Consider the following 16,910-nt stretch of genomic DNA (forward strand, 5'->3'; position numbering starts at 1 on the left):
TTATTAATACTTTTGCTAGTCCCTTTAAACTTCCTGATTTTATCCAGAATGGGTACTGACACAAAACCAAGTAAAAACAACACTGAAAAAGATATAAATGGACTTTGATTGTGTGTTCCTTGGAAACGGGCCAGGTCTCAGATGATTGATTTCATCATATGCCTACTAGGTGCCTTCAGTGATGTTTGGGCCAATAAGAGGCCAACTTTTCAGTCGTGATAGATTTCAACTAATCCTTGGTGATCATTTGAAACCATTCAATTCCCATGTTCCACATGATCAACACAGACATTAAATGGATTTTGATGATAGATTTAGAGTAGGAAATGTTGTCAAACCCAACCTCCTCATTTTACAGATAAAGAAACTGAGGCATAGAGTGATTAAGTTGAAACTTGCCCAGGGTCACAGAGCTTATATAGGTATCTGTGATGGGATTTGAACCCAAGTCTCTTTCCTTGACTCCAAGTCTAGGGCCCTTCCACTGGGCCAAGGTTAGCTATGTGTGCTTGTCCACCATTATGTCTCTTTTCCCCCCAAAGCCTTTGGTGAATCGTAGGTTTCTGTAAGCATGGTTTGAGAAGTCTGGTCACCTATTAATGCCATATTTTGTAGTAGAAACCTCTTCTAGAAAATACCACTTTGGCAGATTCAACCAAGAACGTTGTAAAGCATGAATGAATGGAGTCAGTGGCACCTATAGCTTCCATATATGTAGGTCCAGCTCTTTACTCACTGCTTCACTATGATTGTGAGATAGTAAGACCTTATCAGGAAAGTGACTCCAGGATGGCTCAAAGCAGGAGGATCTGTTGGGGTGTCAGCCCAGTCCTCTGATCACCAGTAGAGCCATCCAAATGGCACTGGTGATTTAGAAATGTAATCAGGATTCTAATATTTTTATACACCATGATGAAAGAGTGGAGAAGAAATTTCTATGTGCTAAGTACTGGGGATGCAAATAAAAATACTGAAGCGGCCCTTCCTCTGAGAAGATCTCACTCTAACTCGGGGAGACAACACCCCAAAGAAGGTTCTACTCCAGGGCATATGGAAAGAGAAGAAAATACAGCCTGTGATAAACTGAGGGCTGCCATTTACACTTATTGGTCCCAATGAGAAATGGAGTCTATTGTGATTTTATAAAGTGAACTTTACTGTACCTAGGAATGGACTCCACTTCCACAGAAAGTGGATACTAGACCTGGATACTAGACCCAGTCAGGAAGACCTGGGTTGGAATCCCACATCATGTTTGGATGACTGTGGGCAAGTCACTTCATATCTTTGGGGCTCAGTTTCCTTGCCTGTAAATTAGGGGTTTAGGTTCTTGAAAGCTCTCCTGCTCTGAATCTCTGAATCTGATTCTATGACCCTTTCTCCCACAGTGACCTGTGGAGCGAGGGCACTGCCCATAATGCTGTTCTTAAGTTTACCCAGAAATCATAGCATCCATAGGCATGAAGCTTCAGTTACCTGGGAGATGCTCATGCCTCAGGCTTCTGGTGGGCTTCTCTGCTGGTCCAGAGAAGAGAGAGTCTGTATTATTCATGTTAGAACTACGTGTTTCCCTACCACGGTGTGCGATGACTGACTTTGATAGACTTAGCCCTTCTCAGTAATGCAAGGACCTAAAACAATTCCAAAAACTTACGATGGAAAATGCCATCCACATCCAGAGAAAGAACTATGGAGTCTGAATGAAGATCGAAGCAGACTATTTGCTCTCTTTTTTTGTTTAGTTTTTTCTTTCTCAAGGGTTCTCCCATTTGTTGTAATTCTTCTATACAACATGACTAATGTGAAAATATGTTTAATAGGAATATATATGCAGAACCTATGTTGGATTGCATGCCATCTTGGGGAGGGGGAGAAAATTTAAAACTTATGGAAGTGAATGTTGAAAACTAAAAATAAATAAATAAGTTGTTTTTTTTTTTTTTAAAGAACTACTGTTTCCTGGGTTCTTCTCTTGGTTGCTATCTCAGTAATTCCCTGATGTTTTGAAGGGCCCCAAACACATTTTGTTTCATGAGCTTCCATCCTAGAAAAGTAGATAGAGGAGGCTAATGTCATTGACACAATAATGCCTTGGGACAGTGATTACGTAAAGGTTGAGGGACAGGCGGATTTTGACTTTGGGGCACCTTGAGTCCTTAATTTGTGGACTGAGTCCACTGTAGAAAGAGTTATGAGCTTGAAGTGGTAGGAACCAGAATTCAATCCCAGGCTAAGGGGAGGATTGTGCTTCATTCACGAGAAATCTCTTTGGATCAGCTTTCTGAGACTTGTTCAGTACTAGACTATGCTATAGGGACCCCTCCTCTTCTGACCTCACACATAAACAAAGAGCTGTTTTTTCCATGTGCACACAGTCTTGCTATTTAATAAATGCTGAAGCCTAAACATTGTAGGGACTTATCTATACAATGGACTTCCTGCTGTCCTTGGCTCTGAATCTCCTAACTAGATAATAAATCAAAGGCTTCTGAATGTATGTAGGGTATCAGCCAGCTGAGCCCCACCTTCCAGCCTGGGTGGGACAGACATTAACCATGGCTGACTTGGGTCTCCCTGGAGACCTCCTCCCCTTCCCTCTGCGGGAGGGTCCAGGAAGATCAAGTCCATTGCCTGGCAGAAGCATGAATGGATCTGGCTGCCAGAATCTTTTAGACTGAGAGGTTTAGAACTTGGCTGTCTGGCTATGACTAATCCTTCTGGGACTCATTGGGTTTTGAAGGCAGCATTTCAGTTTGGAGTTATCACAGGGCAGCTGGTGAAAACCACCAGAGCCCTGCATGGGGCATGTTTAAACAGCATGGCTGGTTCTGTGGGAATGCGGATGGGACAAGGGCAGCAGGAGCCGGCACCCACTAGTTTGGATGCTGAGCTCTTGTCCATCATTACAGGTAGGTACGTACAAAGTGGAAAGGCCCAGCTTCTGTCCTTGGGGACCTTTCTCCAATCTAGATAACATCTGTCCTGAATTTTCTTCCATTGTCTGGACTTTGAGTTGTGAGAATCAGGGATTGAGAGATAAAAGGGACCTTAGAGATCACCTAGTTCTGATCTCTTATAGATAAAGAACCCAAGGCCTATAGAAGCAAAGTGATTTGCCCACAGGTAAACCCAGAGCTTCTGATTCCTGACACGGAGCTCTTTCCACTCCTTGAGTTCAGATCCTGTCTTTTTTGCTTCCTAGTTCCTCCGCCATTCCCTCTTCCTCACCTCTCTTTTTTCTTTCATTCAGGCCCTTACTAACCTCTTCAGGAGTGACCTGGTAGATTTGGTGTTTGACTCAGTCAAGAATCCCAAGTTTGGGTCCTGGGTCCAACATAGAACCAAAGTGTGGCATCAGGCAAAGAGTTAGCCAGTCAGCAAGCATTGATTAGATGCTTATTATATAATGTCTTTTATGATGATGATGATGATGATGATGATGTCTTTCCCCTCCCTCCAATTGTTGTGGTAATTAGCTCTGGATTTAGACTTGGTGAGAGAGGGTCAGGGTTCTTCTCTTGCTTTGATCAGTGCTAGGGATGCAAAGAAAGGCAAAACCACATCCTTACCCTCAAGGAATTGGCATTCTAATGGAGGAGACAGCACGTAAATAAATATGTTTGTGCCAAATACTTAGAGTTGATGGAAGGTGATTGCTCTTTCTGAGCCTCAGTTTACCCATCTGTAAGCGGACATAATGATGCCTGATCTTACAGGGTAGTTCTGAGGATCCAGTGAGATAAAGTACATAAAACATTTTGTAAGCTTGAAAATGCCATATGAATGTCATGTATTTAATTGCCTTGATCTCACTAGATCCACTGGGATTTCCTTTGATTTTAGAGTCTTGGGTGAGCATCCAGGCATGTAGTTTATCCTGTAAGGGACATAGGAAATTTTGTGTATGGCCGCAGGTGGGCTTTGACTAAGGCGACTCATATATTTTAGGCCAGAAAGTTCAGTAAAGCACCCCAGCTACTGTGCCCCTCCCAATACAGAGCTGCCTGAACTTAGGGAAAGGGGTTTTCCCTTCTCTCCGACCATTGCAATATTTAGTTCTGGGTTAGGGCTTGGCGAGAGATGATCAAGACTCTTCTCTTACCCTCTCCTGCTTTTCCTCCCAGCTCTTACTAAATCCTTGTCCTCATGATGACAGAAGGGACCAAGCTTAGCAGTTGGCCAAACAGGAAAACATAAACTAACCGCAAAGAAATGCAATGAATCCAGGCTTAACCTCAAGACCTCAGAATTCTGAGTTGGGACATATATGTCATGCTTTGACACACGAGTCACTCTTTGGCAACGTGCTAGAACTCTCGGAAGTGTGGGGGGCGGGCAGGAGGTGGATTGTGAGATAATGAACTTCCAGACATGGAACAGGGGCTTGGGTTTCTCTATGGCCATAAATAAAGTGAATGGAACCTATCGAGTTTGGTGAAGACATCACCAGCTTGAGCGTTATCTGACAGATGACTTCATTTCCCTTGTGATTTTCATCCACAGTATCTAGAAAGATCCAAAGGACAAATGGGAAGGGTGGATTTGATCCGGCAGGTCAGCTCAGCTTGTGGCAGGAGAGCTTCTGAAATGCAGGTTTTATCTCTCCCAGAGGCCTCTGAGTGTTCCCTGAGTTCACTGGGGGAGGGTTGCATAGTTTTTAAAAGATAAGATTTGACCCTGAGCTTGGAGGCTTGTTTTCCAAAGACTTGGTGATGTCAAAGAATAAAACGCAGGCTTAGCTTGAAGCCTGGTGGCATGTCCAGCTGGCTGGAGGCAGCTTGTCCTCAGACTCTTAGAAAGGCTTCCTTCTGCTTGGACAGTCAACTGCGGGTCCCTTGGAGCTGGGGCTCCCTGTTATCTCCCAAATGAAGCCTCAGAACTAGAAGGGACTTGTGAAGTCATCTAGCCCAACTCCACTTCACATGGGGAAATTGAGTCTCAGAAAGGTGAAGAGACTTGCTAGAGATAACCTTGGGGTAAATGACAGAGATGCTATTTGAACTTGGGTCCTCTGGCTCTGAAGATCCACCACCCTTTCTACTGCACCCTGCTGCCTCAGAGAAGGAATTATTTTTCATTCGCTCATTCACTTAAGTGCTTTTCTATGTGCCAAGCACCGTTGCAAAGTCTGGGTGTGTACACATGTGTGTGCGTGTGTGTGCGCGTGCGCGCGCACACACACACACACTCCCTATCCTCAAACGATTTACATTCTTTTTTTAAAGAATGTAACTTGCGGCAACTTTTAACATTTGTTTTTTTTTTTTATGGTTTTTGAGTTCCAAATTCCCTCCCTCCCTTCCCCCAGAGCTAAGAAAACAAGCAGGTTGATATAGATTATTATGCATGTACAATCATGAAAAACATCTTTCCATATTAGTCATGTTGCAAAAGAGAACACAGACAAAAAAAAACCAAGAAAAATAAAGTTTAAAAAGTATGCTTTGTTCTGCATTCAGACTCTATTAGTTCTTCCTCTGGAGGTAGATAGCATTTTTCATCATGGGGTCTTTTGGAATTGTCTTGGATCATTGTATTGCTGTGAACAGCTAAGTCATTCCCAGTTGATCGTCACACAGCATTACTGTTACTGTGTACAGTGTTCTCTTGGCTCTGCTCACTTCACTTTGCATCAGTTCATGTAAGTCTTCCTGGGTTTTTCTGAAGTCTGCCTGCTCATCATTTCTTATAGCACAATAGTATTCCATTACATTCGTATACCACAACTTGTTCAGCCATTCCCCAATTAATGAACATCCCTTCAATCTCCAATTCTTTGCCAACACAGAAAAGGCTGCTATAAATATTTTTGTACCAACAAGAACTTTTCTTTTTTCTTTGATCTCTTTGGGACACAGACCTAGTCATGGCATTGCTGGTCGAAGGATAGGCAGAATTTTATGGGCCTTTGGGCACAGTTCCAAGTTGTCCTACAGAATGGTTGGACCACTTCACAACTCCACCAACAGTAGATTAGTAGGACTTACATTCTAATAGGGAAACAACACTTAGGAGGGAGCAGTGGCTGGGGAAGGGGTATTTGGATTTGGAAAGTCACAGGTGGCTTCTGTTCAGCTGCCTTGCTATTCTCTGGACAGGTCAGATCTTTTATCTCAGGCTAGATTGTCCTTGGCCTAGCAAAATCCCACCTCACCTTTAAAGCCCAAATCCAATCTCACCTCTCCTGTGAAGCTTTCCTTGAAAACCCCTGCCCAAACTCAAAATGATCTCTTCCATCTTACTGGGTACTTCCCCCCTCCTTGGACCTATGATTTCATTCATCTAAGGAACTCCTGGTATGGAAATGTCTTCCAATGATTCAGATTGGCATCTCCTGTGTAATTTCTTGTCTCAGAGAGTTTTTTTCCCATGAGAATGTAATCTTTTTGTGAGAAAGCATTGATTCTTTCTACAAGTACTTACATTCCTAGTGCCTAGCACAGTGCCTGGCATATAGTAGGTGCCTAATAAATGCTTGTTAGCTAATTGGCACAAAAAAATTAACTGACCCACCCATGTTCACCCAAAGGCAAGACTTGAACCCAGGTCTTCCTAATTCCAGGGCTAGCCATCTAATATATTCTATTTCAGCTATCTTCTCTGTATCTCTTATCAGCCTTACTAGACTATGAGCTCTGTGAAGATGGAACCTCCGTACAAAGTGACAAATGTTTGTGGTATCACTTTTGTCCTTTATCTCTAGCACCTACCACAGAGGTTGATATATAGTAGGCACTTATTACTAAGAATGGCTAGCATTTATATCAGACTTTAAGGTCTGCAAAGCCACGAGACTTTTATGATCTCATTGGATCTTCACCATAACCCTGTTGTCAGCCTCATTTTACAGATGAGGAAATAGAGGCTAAGAGGTTACGTTGTTTGCCTAAGATCTCACGCAACTGGTAAGAGTCTGAGGTAACATTTGAACTCAGATCTTCCCGACCCCAAATCTAATGCTCTGTCTACCACATCACTAATGCTTGTTGATTGATTGACTTTGGGCCACTCTGTTGGTGGTCACTGACAGTTGTTTCTCTCCTGCCTTTTCTGTAGTGTCTGGTGGTTGGAGGAGGACCCTGCGGCTTGCGTACTGCCATTGAACTTGCCTATCTGGGAGCCAAAGTGGTCGTGGTGGAGAAGAGAGATACTTTCTCCAGGAACAATGTGTTGCACCTTTGGCCCTTCACCATTCATGACCTGCGGGGCCTCGGTGCCAAAAAGTTCTATGGGAAGTTCTGTGCGGGCTCCATCGACCACATCAGTAAGTGCACAAGGCGGCTCCACATTGGGTCGGGGTGAGTCTGCAGAGGCATCTCTGGGGACCCGATGGAGATCCAGGGCTGGGGCAGTTTGTACAGAGCCTGCCTTTTGTAGTTGGATAAACAGGAAAGCGTTTCCTCCTTGTGCGGTGCCTCTTAAGAGGAAAGGTAAGATAGCGAGCCCTATTCTCTTGAGAAGAAAGTGGATGGAATTCAGGGAGGAGATGAGCAGATTCCAAGGGTTCTCAGAGTTGAGCGGAGTGGTCTCCCACCTACCTTACAGGGCTCTGGTAAGTATCAAATAAGATAACATGTATAAAGGGCTTTGCCAGATTTTAAAGTGCTCTATAAATGTTAGATCATGGTTGTAAAGAATTAGCTCTGCAGAACCCCTGGTGATCTTCAGTGACAGGGCCATTATTCCATCCTAAGGCAGCCCATACCATTTGGGGGTAGTTCTAACAGAAAGAAAGCAATTTTTCGAAGGGTCGGAGAGGCATGGACCTGGATTTATTTGGTATGAGGAACTCCTGGTGTGTAGCAAATCTCTCTAGATATGCAGATCAACCACTAGTCTATAATTTATAAGTGACTTCATTTCTGGTGTGGAAACAGCTTTCACCAGTACAGATAGCAGCTTGGGTAACTTAAAGAGTTGATTAGGGAACTGAGAGGTTAAACCACTCACCCAGTGTCCTGCAGCCAGGATGCCTGGGAAGGGGGAACCTGAACAGAGGTCTTCCTGATTCCAAGGTGCCTTTTTCTGTTCCACGCGGCTCAGTCTCTTCTGTTGAAAGCCTGTTGAAATCTCATCTTTCAACATTCCCCATTAGTGTCTTCTGAGTTTCACAGAGTAAGTCTTGTTTCCTCACTGGGCCAAAAAAATGCCTTGTTATATTATTAAATGCCTGCTGTATGCCAGGCGCTATATTAAGTGCTTTACAAATATTACCTCATTTGATTTTCAAAACAAACCATTTTACAGATGAGGAAACTGAGGCAAGCAGAGGTTAAGTGACTTGTCCAGGGAGGTTAGGTCTTTTTGACTCCAGGTTCAGTGCTCTCTCTCCTGTGCCACCAGCTGCCTCTGACTCCACCGATTCCCTGGGCTGAGATTTCTATTACAGTTTCTCTAAGTTTTATCAACAAAGTTGGTTGGATGCCTATCCAATGAGCATCTTCCATCTCCTACTTCCTATGAGATTACCTGGAGCCTATATCTTTAACTTTTATGAGTTAGAGCCCAAGCAGGCAGTGCTGATCCAGAAGTTCATTCATCTGCCTTGGATTTGGGTTAGATTGGACAGCATTTTGCCCCCAATAAACCTAGGAAAGCCATTTGTATAGCTGGAAACACCTTTCTGGTTCCCCTTCTCTTCCCTCAGTCTAACCTTCTCTTAGTTAAATATCCCAAGTTCTCAAACAATCCTTATATAGCTTAGTTTTGATTTGTCATTAATATCCTGGTGGCCCGCCTGGAGGAGTTCCAACTTGTCAGTTTCTTCTAAAATATGTTCTAGAACTCAACAGAATTTTCAAAGCTATGGCTTGTCCGGGGCAGAGGCCATATAGTCAGAGTCACATACAGAGCAAGTGACAGGGGAGACTTCTGACTGGGAGAGTCTAGGATTTTGTCCTCTGAACTTGGGTTTCTTTAAATGGAATATGAAGCTTTGGCTGAAGATGGCAGCCTCAGGCCTCAAGGGCTCTTCTTAGAAGCTGGGGGCAAAGGTTTAAGGTTGGGGTGGGGACAGAGTAGGGACTTGGGATAAATAACTTCCTAAAATGGACTATAAAAGGGATCTTAAAATTAAGTCAGATGCCAATATGGCAACTTCTTTGAAATTTGCGATTATTACAGCCTTAGAATTAGAGAAGACTCCATACGTTCATATTTTACTAGAAAGCTGAGGCATTAATTTCCAAGCAGCCCTCCTCTATCACCATTTAAAACTATAAACTCCCTCCCTACCTACCTTCCTTCCTTCCTTCCTTCCTTCCTTCCATTGCATCAGTGAAGAGGAGCTCTAAGTAAGGCCCTCTCCCTAGCAATGCAGATCAGATCAGCACCTGCCTTGCAGCTTCTAGCCTTAAGAGCATTCCCTGGGTCACTGAGAAGCTGAGTGACTTGCCCAGAGTCCCAGAGCCAGTGTCCATCTGGGGTGGGACTTGAACCCTGGATTTTCCTTACCCTGGGCTACTTTTCCCCAATTTATCACGTGGTCCTATTCCAGAAGCTGCTGAGGCTTCCCTCCAGAAAAGGCCTCTCCCCTCCCCTAGAGGGAGCAGGTAGGATTCTCACAGCAGGTTGGGAGTAATCAGTGCCCTCCCCTGAGTGAGGGGCAGGTGGGCAAACCCTGCAGAGTGATCACTCCAGGGTAAAAAGAGCAGCTCGGCCACCTCTTCCTTTCCTGTTCCAGGACAAGAATGCCCCTCCCGCTCCCCATTTTTCCAGTCTTCACCTTTCATCTCCTCCTATCACAGCCCCTCTGTTCCTTGTTGGAGCATCCTGGTACGTTCCACAGGCTAGAGGAGATGGAGCTGTGCTGGAGCCAGCTCAAATAGGCAAAGCTGGTTGTTAAACTTTTCAGTATGAGCGATTATGCCTCAGAAATCGGAAAGCCTACAAATCAGGGCTTAGTTTTTTTCTTTTGTTGGTTGTCTGGACTTACAAAAGGGATGGAGAAAATGTTAATTAATGTAAATTAAACTTAAAAGTCTATCATGAGTACATCCCTCCCTCCCCACTGCCCACCCCTAGCTGGTTGTTAAATATTTTCCAGCATGCTCTTGGGAGGAAGACATAGTTTCCCCTACACACACACACACACACACACACACACACACACACACACACCCCTTAAGCAGCTCACACATCCTAAAAGGTGTAGGACGTGAAGGAGCAAGCCCACCTATGCATGCAATATAACTGTATTGAAGCCTGTAGGCAATCCCACCTTCCCTCCTGCCTGCTACTCCCAGGGGCCTCTTTTGTGGACTCCCCTCCAGGCATTTGCCTGACCTTCTGCATTTGTGGAGAATGGATAGGAGTTCATTAAAAATCATTTATATCTGACTTTGAAATATCCCATCTCCCCAGGAAGGGATTGTGAATTTGGGGGAGACTCCCTAGATAGAAGACTTGGATTGTCTTCATAAATATTAAGTCCTAATGCCTTCAAAAGTACAGTTAAGACAAGCAGCTGCTTTTGAAATGCAGAACTGGATTGTGAAGCTATAAAGGGAGACACATAGGTTGGACCAGACCCAACTTCACCAGGAATGGCCAGATAAAAAGGAATGTAATAATAGGTCCCGCTCGTCTGGTGCTCTACACTTTATAAAGTGCTTGCCTCATGACAGCCCTGGGAGGTAGAGGTAGGTTATGTGAGTGGAGCCCCAAAATGGCAAAGTTGGAAGGGACTTGGAGGGCACTTCTCAAATGAAGGGGCTGTGGCCTAGTAGAGGTCTCTGGGCAGAGGGCCACTTGTCCAGAATCTTCTAGTGGTAATTCCTTTCATGTATAGTTGGACCAGATGGGAGATAAGGTTCTTCCAACTCTCAATTCTGTGATTCTATGAAATGTAAGGTGACTTGCCCAGAGTCACGTGGTTAGTTAAGTGACAAGAGCTAGCTCTTGACCCTAAGTCTTCTGACTCCAAGGCCAGTGCCCTCCCTCATGTACCATTGTGTACGCTCCCTCTCATTAGCCCTGTTTATAGCAGAGAAGGCAGTTATCACACAGCTAGGAGAGGTTGGGACCAGGACTCAAACCTAGGCCTTTGGACTCTGAGAGAAACCCTCTTTCTATGATCTCAGGCCATCCAAGGTGGGGGCTAGTATAAATCCCATAAGAAAAGAGGGTAGAGGGGCAGCAGTGAATAGAGTACCAGCCCTGAGTCAGGAGGATCTGAGTTCAAATGTGGCCTCAGACACTTGACACTTACTTAGCTGTGTGACCTTGGGCAAGTCACTTAACCCTGATTGCCTCACCGCCTCCCTACAGCCCTCCACCCCCCCCCAAAAAAAGAGGGTAGATAGGTGGAAGGTGGGACAGAGGAAAGTGAAGAGAAGAGAGGAGGGGGAGCAGCATTTGGATCCAAGATGGCAGCTCAAAGCTATAGAAGTTAATAGTGACTGAGCAGGGTCCATGCCATAGTCTGCAGAGAAGAGCCAGTGAGAAAACCAGGTAGCTTAGGGCCAGAGCCAGGGCAACTAGCCCAGTTATTGAGGGAGGTGGCCATGATGGCACCTGAATTTTGACAAGAAGCCCAATTGAACTTGGCCCCCAAATGGGAAAGAATTTTGAAGGAACTTGAGAAGGCAGCTTGGAGAAGTAGGGTCAGGAGGGAACTTGGTTCACATCCTACTTCAACTCGTATGGCCTGGGCAAGTCATGTAAACCTTCTGTGCCTTGGTTTCCTCATTTGTAAAATAGGCAAGTGGTGGTCTTGATAGGCTCTGAGGTCTTCCAGCTCTAAGTCTATGATCTTATGAATTAATAGGGGAGGGAGAGCACAGTGTGAGTTGAGGGAAGAAATAACTGCATGGAGAAGAGATTGCTCAGAATTTTTAAGTGGGCGCATCCCCTGTGGAGGGCAATTAAAGTATAAACTAAATGAATGGACAGTTGAAATTTGTGAGAGAACTTAACCATCTATAATGAATGAATTAATGAAAAAAATTTATTAATGGTATGTACCAGGCATTGTGCTAAGTGCTAGGGAAATAAATAAAAGCAGGTCAGAGTTCCTGTCCCCAGGGAGCTTACATTCTAATAGACATGGAAGACGGAGGGTCCCAAAGATGTGGGTGTTGGACAGGGATGTTAGAGAGAATGGTAATTGGGGGAATAGGGCAATTGATTGAAATATAATTATCAAGTAACAGAAAGCCACTAACATTTTTGTGGCGTCTAGGTGTACTGAGCTGCAGTCAACTAGGTAGGGCACAGACATCATGGAAGAAGCCAGGAATAGAAAGAAGAAGAGCGGGGACCCTAGGAATCAGATTTATAGAGGAGAAAGTTCCGTGGTAAGAGTCAAGAGGGATTAATAATAGTATGACTGTTGCTGAGCCAGGGACCTGCTGGAAAGAGGTCTACCTAGATCCTGAGTCCTTGCACAAATGAGTTGTGCAGTCCTTTCTCACCTGGCTATATTCCTGAACTTCATCATGCCCTCCCAAATCGTATCATCTTCAAGACCACACCAGCCCTGAACCTCACACCTCCTCAGGAACAGCCCTTGGGGCCCCTTCCTCCCTCTGATTGGAGAGGGTGAAGGGTGGACAGTGGAGAGCTCCTCCCAGTTCCTCCATTTAAGGAGGGCATCCAGGGCATCCTTTGCATCAGCTCCCAGTGGCTGGCTGCACCCTTCCGGACTTCATCATGTCCTTGTGCCCAAGTATCTCCCCTTTCCTCCTTTTCAGCTTCTTTTTTTGTCTTGTCTCCCCCATTCCAATGACTGGGATCTCCTTGAGGGCAGGAACTATCTTTTACTTTTCTTTGTATCCCCAGGGCTTAGCTGCATGCACAGAGTAGGCATTTGATAAATGTTTATTGACTGATTAGATCTTCTTCCTTTCCAGTGGAGTCTTGCTTTGGCCAGCTGTAAACTTCCACTGCGGGGCTGAAATTAGCAGGGTAGAAGTTTCCCGGCCTGTGGGTCATTCCTACTATGTCAGTCTGGTGGTTGATAATTGTCGATTAGAACTTGGTCTTTATACAGTGTCAATCTGGCCATGGCATTGGCTGTTGAATCATTTGCCGTCTGAAGTAATTTTCTTTTCCCTCACCTTCCTACAGGTATTCGACAGCTTCAGCTCATCTTGTTTAAGGTGGCCCTGATGTTGGGAGTGGAAATCCATGTGAACGTTGAGTTTGTGAAGGTCCTCGAGCCTCCTGAAGATCAGGAAAACCAAAGTAGGGACTATCTGTCCTTTTCATTCTGACTTAAAACAAAATCTGCATAAATTAAACCCACCTGTGTTTGTAGGCTATTATCCCACCTGACAGGTTAACTCTGTCCATTACCCATCTCACCTCCGGTGGGAGCCGCCATTGCTCTATTACTTCCACTTTGCTAATTCAACTCACAGAGATTTTCCCCCCCTCTCAGACAGCTGACTCTGCATTTCAGGCATGTCCCCAGTAAGGAGGGTGCTATGGCCACATGATCTGAGCCAGAATCTCAGTTTTGTTTGGTTTAGAATAAAATTTTCATATACTTTTCTCATTTTCCAAACATTTTAATATTTTAAAAATCAAATATTTAATAATAAAAAATAAAAATAAAACATTTTAAAATAAAAAAACATTTTAGAAATAAAAAATAAATTAAAAAAAAAAACCCAATCCCTAGTAAGATACTGAAATTCCTTTAGACCATTCTTAAATTATATCTATAACTGTGTGGGGGTATGGGAGAAGAGACTCAGGTGCTACTTGTATGTCCTGGGCAAGCCATGTAAACTGTGCTTTAGTTTCTTCACTCATAAAAAGGAGATTGGACTTAATAAACTCTTAAGGTCTATTCCAGCTCTAAGTTTATGATCTCATGAACTGATGAAGGAGGGAGAGGAGAAGGCTGAGTGACTCAGTTGATAGAGCCTTGGGCCTGGAGTTGGGAAGGCCTGAGTTCAGATCTCAGCTGCCACCAACTGTGTGACCCTGGGCAAGTTACTTAATCTATGTCTGCCTCAATTTCCTGAATTGTAAAATTGGGAAAATAATAGCGCCTAGCTCCCAGGGTTATTGTGAAGACTGTTAAACCTGAAAATTTGGTTGAAGGAAACAACAGAGCTAGGTGATAGAAAAATCCATGTTGTTTATTATTTTCCCTTAAAGCATAGCGGAGCTAGCTTACTTGTACGTACAAGGAGTCAGAGTATAAACTCTGGCTGCCAGAACAAAGCAATGAGAAAACTTATATACGTTATTTTAGCAGACCTAGCAAGCCTGTGTTACCTCATTTTTATGACCCCCATGTATGTTTAACCATGATACAAGAAGAGAATTTTCCTTAATGGAATAGAGTTGTAAAGGATGTTGACAAAAGTCAGTTGAAACTACAGCCCAGCGTCTCTGTGTCTCATTACATTCCATAACATAGTATATACCTGTAGAATATTAAGCAAGGTAATCTCTCTTGGGGTTAGGGTAATGTCCTTAATGATCTGGCCTTGGTGACAGAGGTAAGGGTATTGCCTGAGCAAACTTTTAGAGAGAACAAAGAAGCCCAGGTCCTGGATCTTCATCCAGTTACTCATTAATTCAGGCTCTGGGTCTGGTTGAAATTAGAAATGATATAAAATAGTTTAATATTTTCCACAAGACCAAATAAGAGAATTGTAAAAACATTTAGCACAGTGCCTGGCATATAGTAAGTACTGCATGAATGTTAGCTATTATTAGTATTAATAGTAGTAGAGGGAACAGGGGCAGCTAGATAGTGCAGTGGACAGAATGCCAGGCCTGGACTCAGAAAGTTTCATCTTCCTGAGTTCAGATCTGGCCTTGGATGCTTACTAGCAGTGTGACCCTGGGCAAGTCACTTAACCCTATTTGGCTTAGTTCCTCATCTGTAAAATGAGCTGGAGAAAGAACTGGCAAACCACTCCAGTGTCTTTGCCAAGAAAATCCCCAGTAAAGTTGGTAGTGATAGAATAGAGGGAAGAGATAACAGGTCACTTGGAGAAAGGATTGCTTAGAACTTTTAGATGGGAGCCATCCACTGTGGCGTGAGTAAAGAAAGGCTGATTAGAAAGAAATAGAAATAATATTTTTTAATCTGGACCTGTGATTTCGTTGGCGTGAAGAGCTTTGGGGGATTCATCCACAATCTACAAGCTTGGAGAATTGTTTGGGGCATTGAGCGGTGATTCAGAGGAAGGTCTTCCTGACTCCAAGGCCAGCTTGCTTTCTACTACGCTCCTCCCAGCGTAGGTTTTATCATCTCCATTTTAGAACGGAAGAAACTGAGGATAAGAAAAGGGAAACAGTCAGCCCAAGAAACTAGTTTAGGTCAGACATGGGACTTCCCCCAGCCTTCTTCCCCCAGGGTCAGCCCTGTGGCTATTACACCATGTTGCCTCTCTGACACTGATAACAAATGAAGAGATGAGCTGGTATTCAGTTTGATAGATGTGCATTATTATGAATAATTACTATTTATTCATCATTTCTTAATTTTCCTCTTATTGTAGAGTTGTTCTAACCCTAATTTTCCCTAGATCTTAGTTTGGTTTCAGAAATCATCCGAGGGCTTCTGTAAGACTCAGACCTTCAGTGGAGCCTCACTTTTGCTGGTCCTTCTGCTTTTTATTTTCTTTATGTTGGCCAAGAATCGGCAGTTGGGATCCACACCCCCGCCCCCCACCCCTCCCACCACCCCCCTGCCATTTTCTACCCCTGGGGAAGGACGAGTTACTTTGCATACAGTTGATACTCATTCACCACTTCCCAGGGCAGGAGAAATGACTTTAGATCCTTGGCTTAGGGCAACCAGGAGGATTTTTTCCAACATTTGTTTCCTTAAAGGTAAGGCTACCATTTCCACAGAGCATTAGAAACCAAGGCAAACTTATTCAAGCTTGTTGAATGCACTCCACTATAGAGAGACAGCAGGGTGCTGTGGAAAATAGACTGGGATTGTGTTTTTTTTTTTATTTTAATTTGTAAGACCTACATTTAAATCCTGGGTCTGCCACTAGCTGCCTGTCATTTTAAGTAAGTTAGGGCATCTCTCTGGGCCTTATTTTCCTTATCTCAAATGAGGACTTTGGACAAAATGACTCTGAAGGTCCTTTCTATCTCTATCTCTAATCCCATAATCCCTTAGGGGCTGGTAAGTGTTGTGAAGGTATTGGCAATGTGGTAGGGAAATATTTTAAGAACTGACTGAGTTGTGAACCCTCCGAGGATCCCTTCTCTCATGAAACAAATCGAGGGCGGGCCCATGCATCCTGTGGCCATTTTGGACATCCTTAAACCAACTCACCAGGTTTCTCTTTCTCTCTAGAAATAGGCTGGCGTGCAGAAATTCTACCTGCAGATCACCCACTATCTGACTTTGAGTTTGATGTCATCATTGGTGCTGATGGCCGCAGGAATACTCTAGAAGGTAAGAGAATGGTGTGCTTTTCTGAGGGGATTCGGCGTGATTGGTGTGAGTTGAGAGAAAAGCCTGGACTGGGTAGGATGTGAGTGCTTCATGAAGATTTGTGGACTAACTGACCACTTCTGACAAAGAGTGCTGTGATCTGTGCGATTTCTACCTAAAAAGAAAAAAAAAATATATATATATATATATATATGTATGTATGTATATAATATATAAATATATAATATATTACATATATAAAATATATACACATATATACATATACACATATATATTATATATGTGTACGCACACACACACACAATCTGGCTCATCCTTAAGGCCGTATAGGTCTCTGGAGAGCAAGGACTTTTACCTCTTACCTTGCTTGGGTGGCAACCAGGATGCCAAGGGTGGATGTGTTAATTGGATTGTTGTGTTTTTGGAGGGTGTTGGGGGGGGTGCACTCAGACAAGGATTATCAAGAGACCACTGCTAGTCCTGATTACTGCAAATAATGAATCCCTTGACATGGTCTTGTATTTGA

At 43.8% G+C, this 16,910-nt stretch overlaps 1 protein-coding gene across 9 annotated transcripts in view; it reads left to right on the plus strand.

Annotated features, from left to right (window-relative positions):
- Positions 1–16,910, plus strand: part of MICAL2 (microtubule associated monooxygenase, calponin and LIM domain containing 2) — a 161,792-nt gene that overhangs the window by 80,711 nt on the left and 64,171 nt on the right. For all 9 annotated transcript variants that reach the window (XM_036762439.1, XM_036762443.1, XM_036762442.1 and 6 more), the window contains exons 3-5: positions 7,057–7,264; positions 13,069–13,185; positions 16,283–16,384. In XM_036762439.1, the coding sequence (XP_036618334.1) occupies positions 7,057–7,264; positions 13,069–13,185; positions 16,283–16,384 (427 nt within the window). The remainder of the gene's footprint in view (positions 1–7,056; positions 7,265–13,068; positions 13,186–16,282; positions 16,385–16,910) is intronic.

Source organism: Trichosurus vulpecula, chromosome 6, assembly GCF_011100635.1.
Source record: "Trichosurus vulpecula isolate mTriVul1 chromosome 6, mTriVul1.pri, whole genome shotgun sequence".
Classification (NCBI taxonomy): domain Eukaryota; kingdom Metazoa; phylum Chordata; class Mammalia; order Diprotodontia; family Phalangeridae; genus Trichosurus; species Trichosurus vulpecula.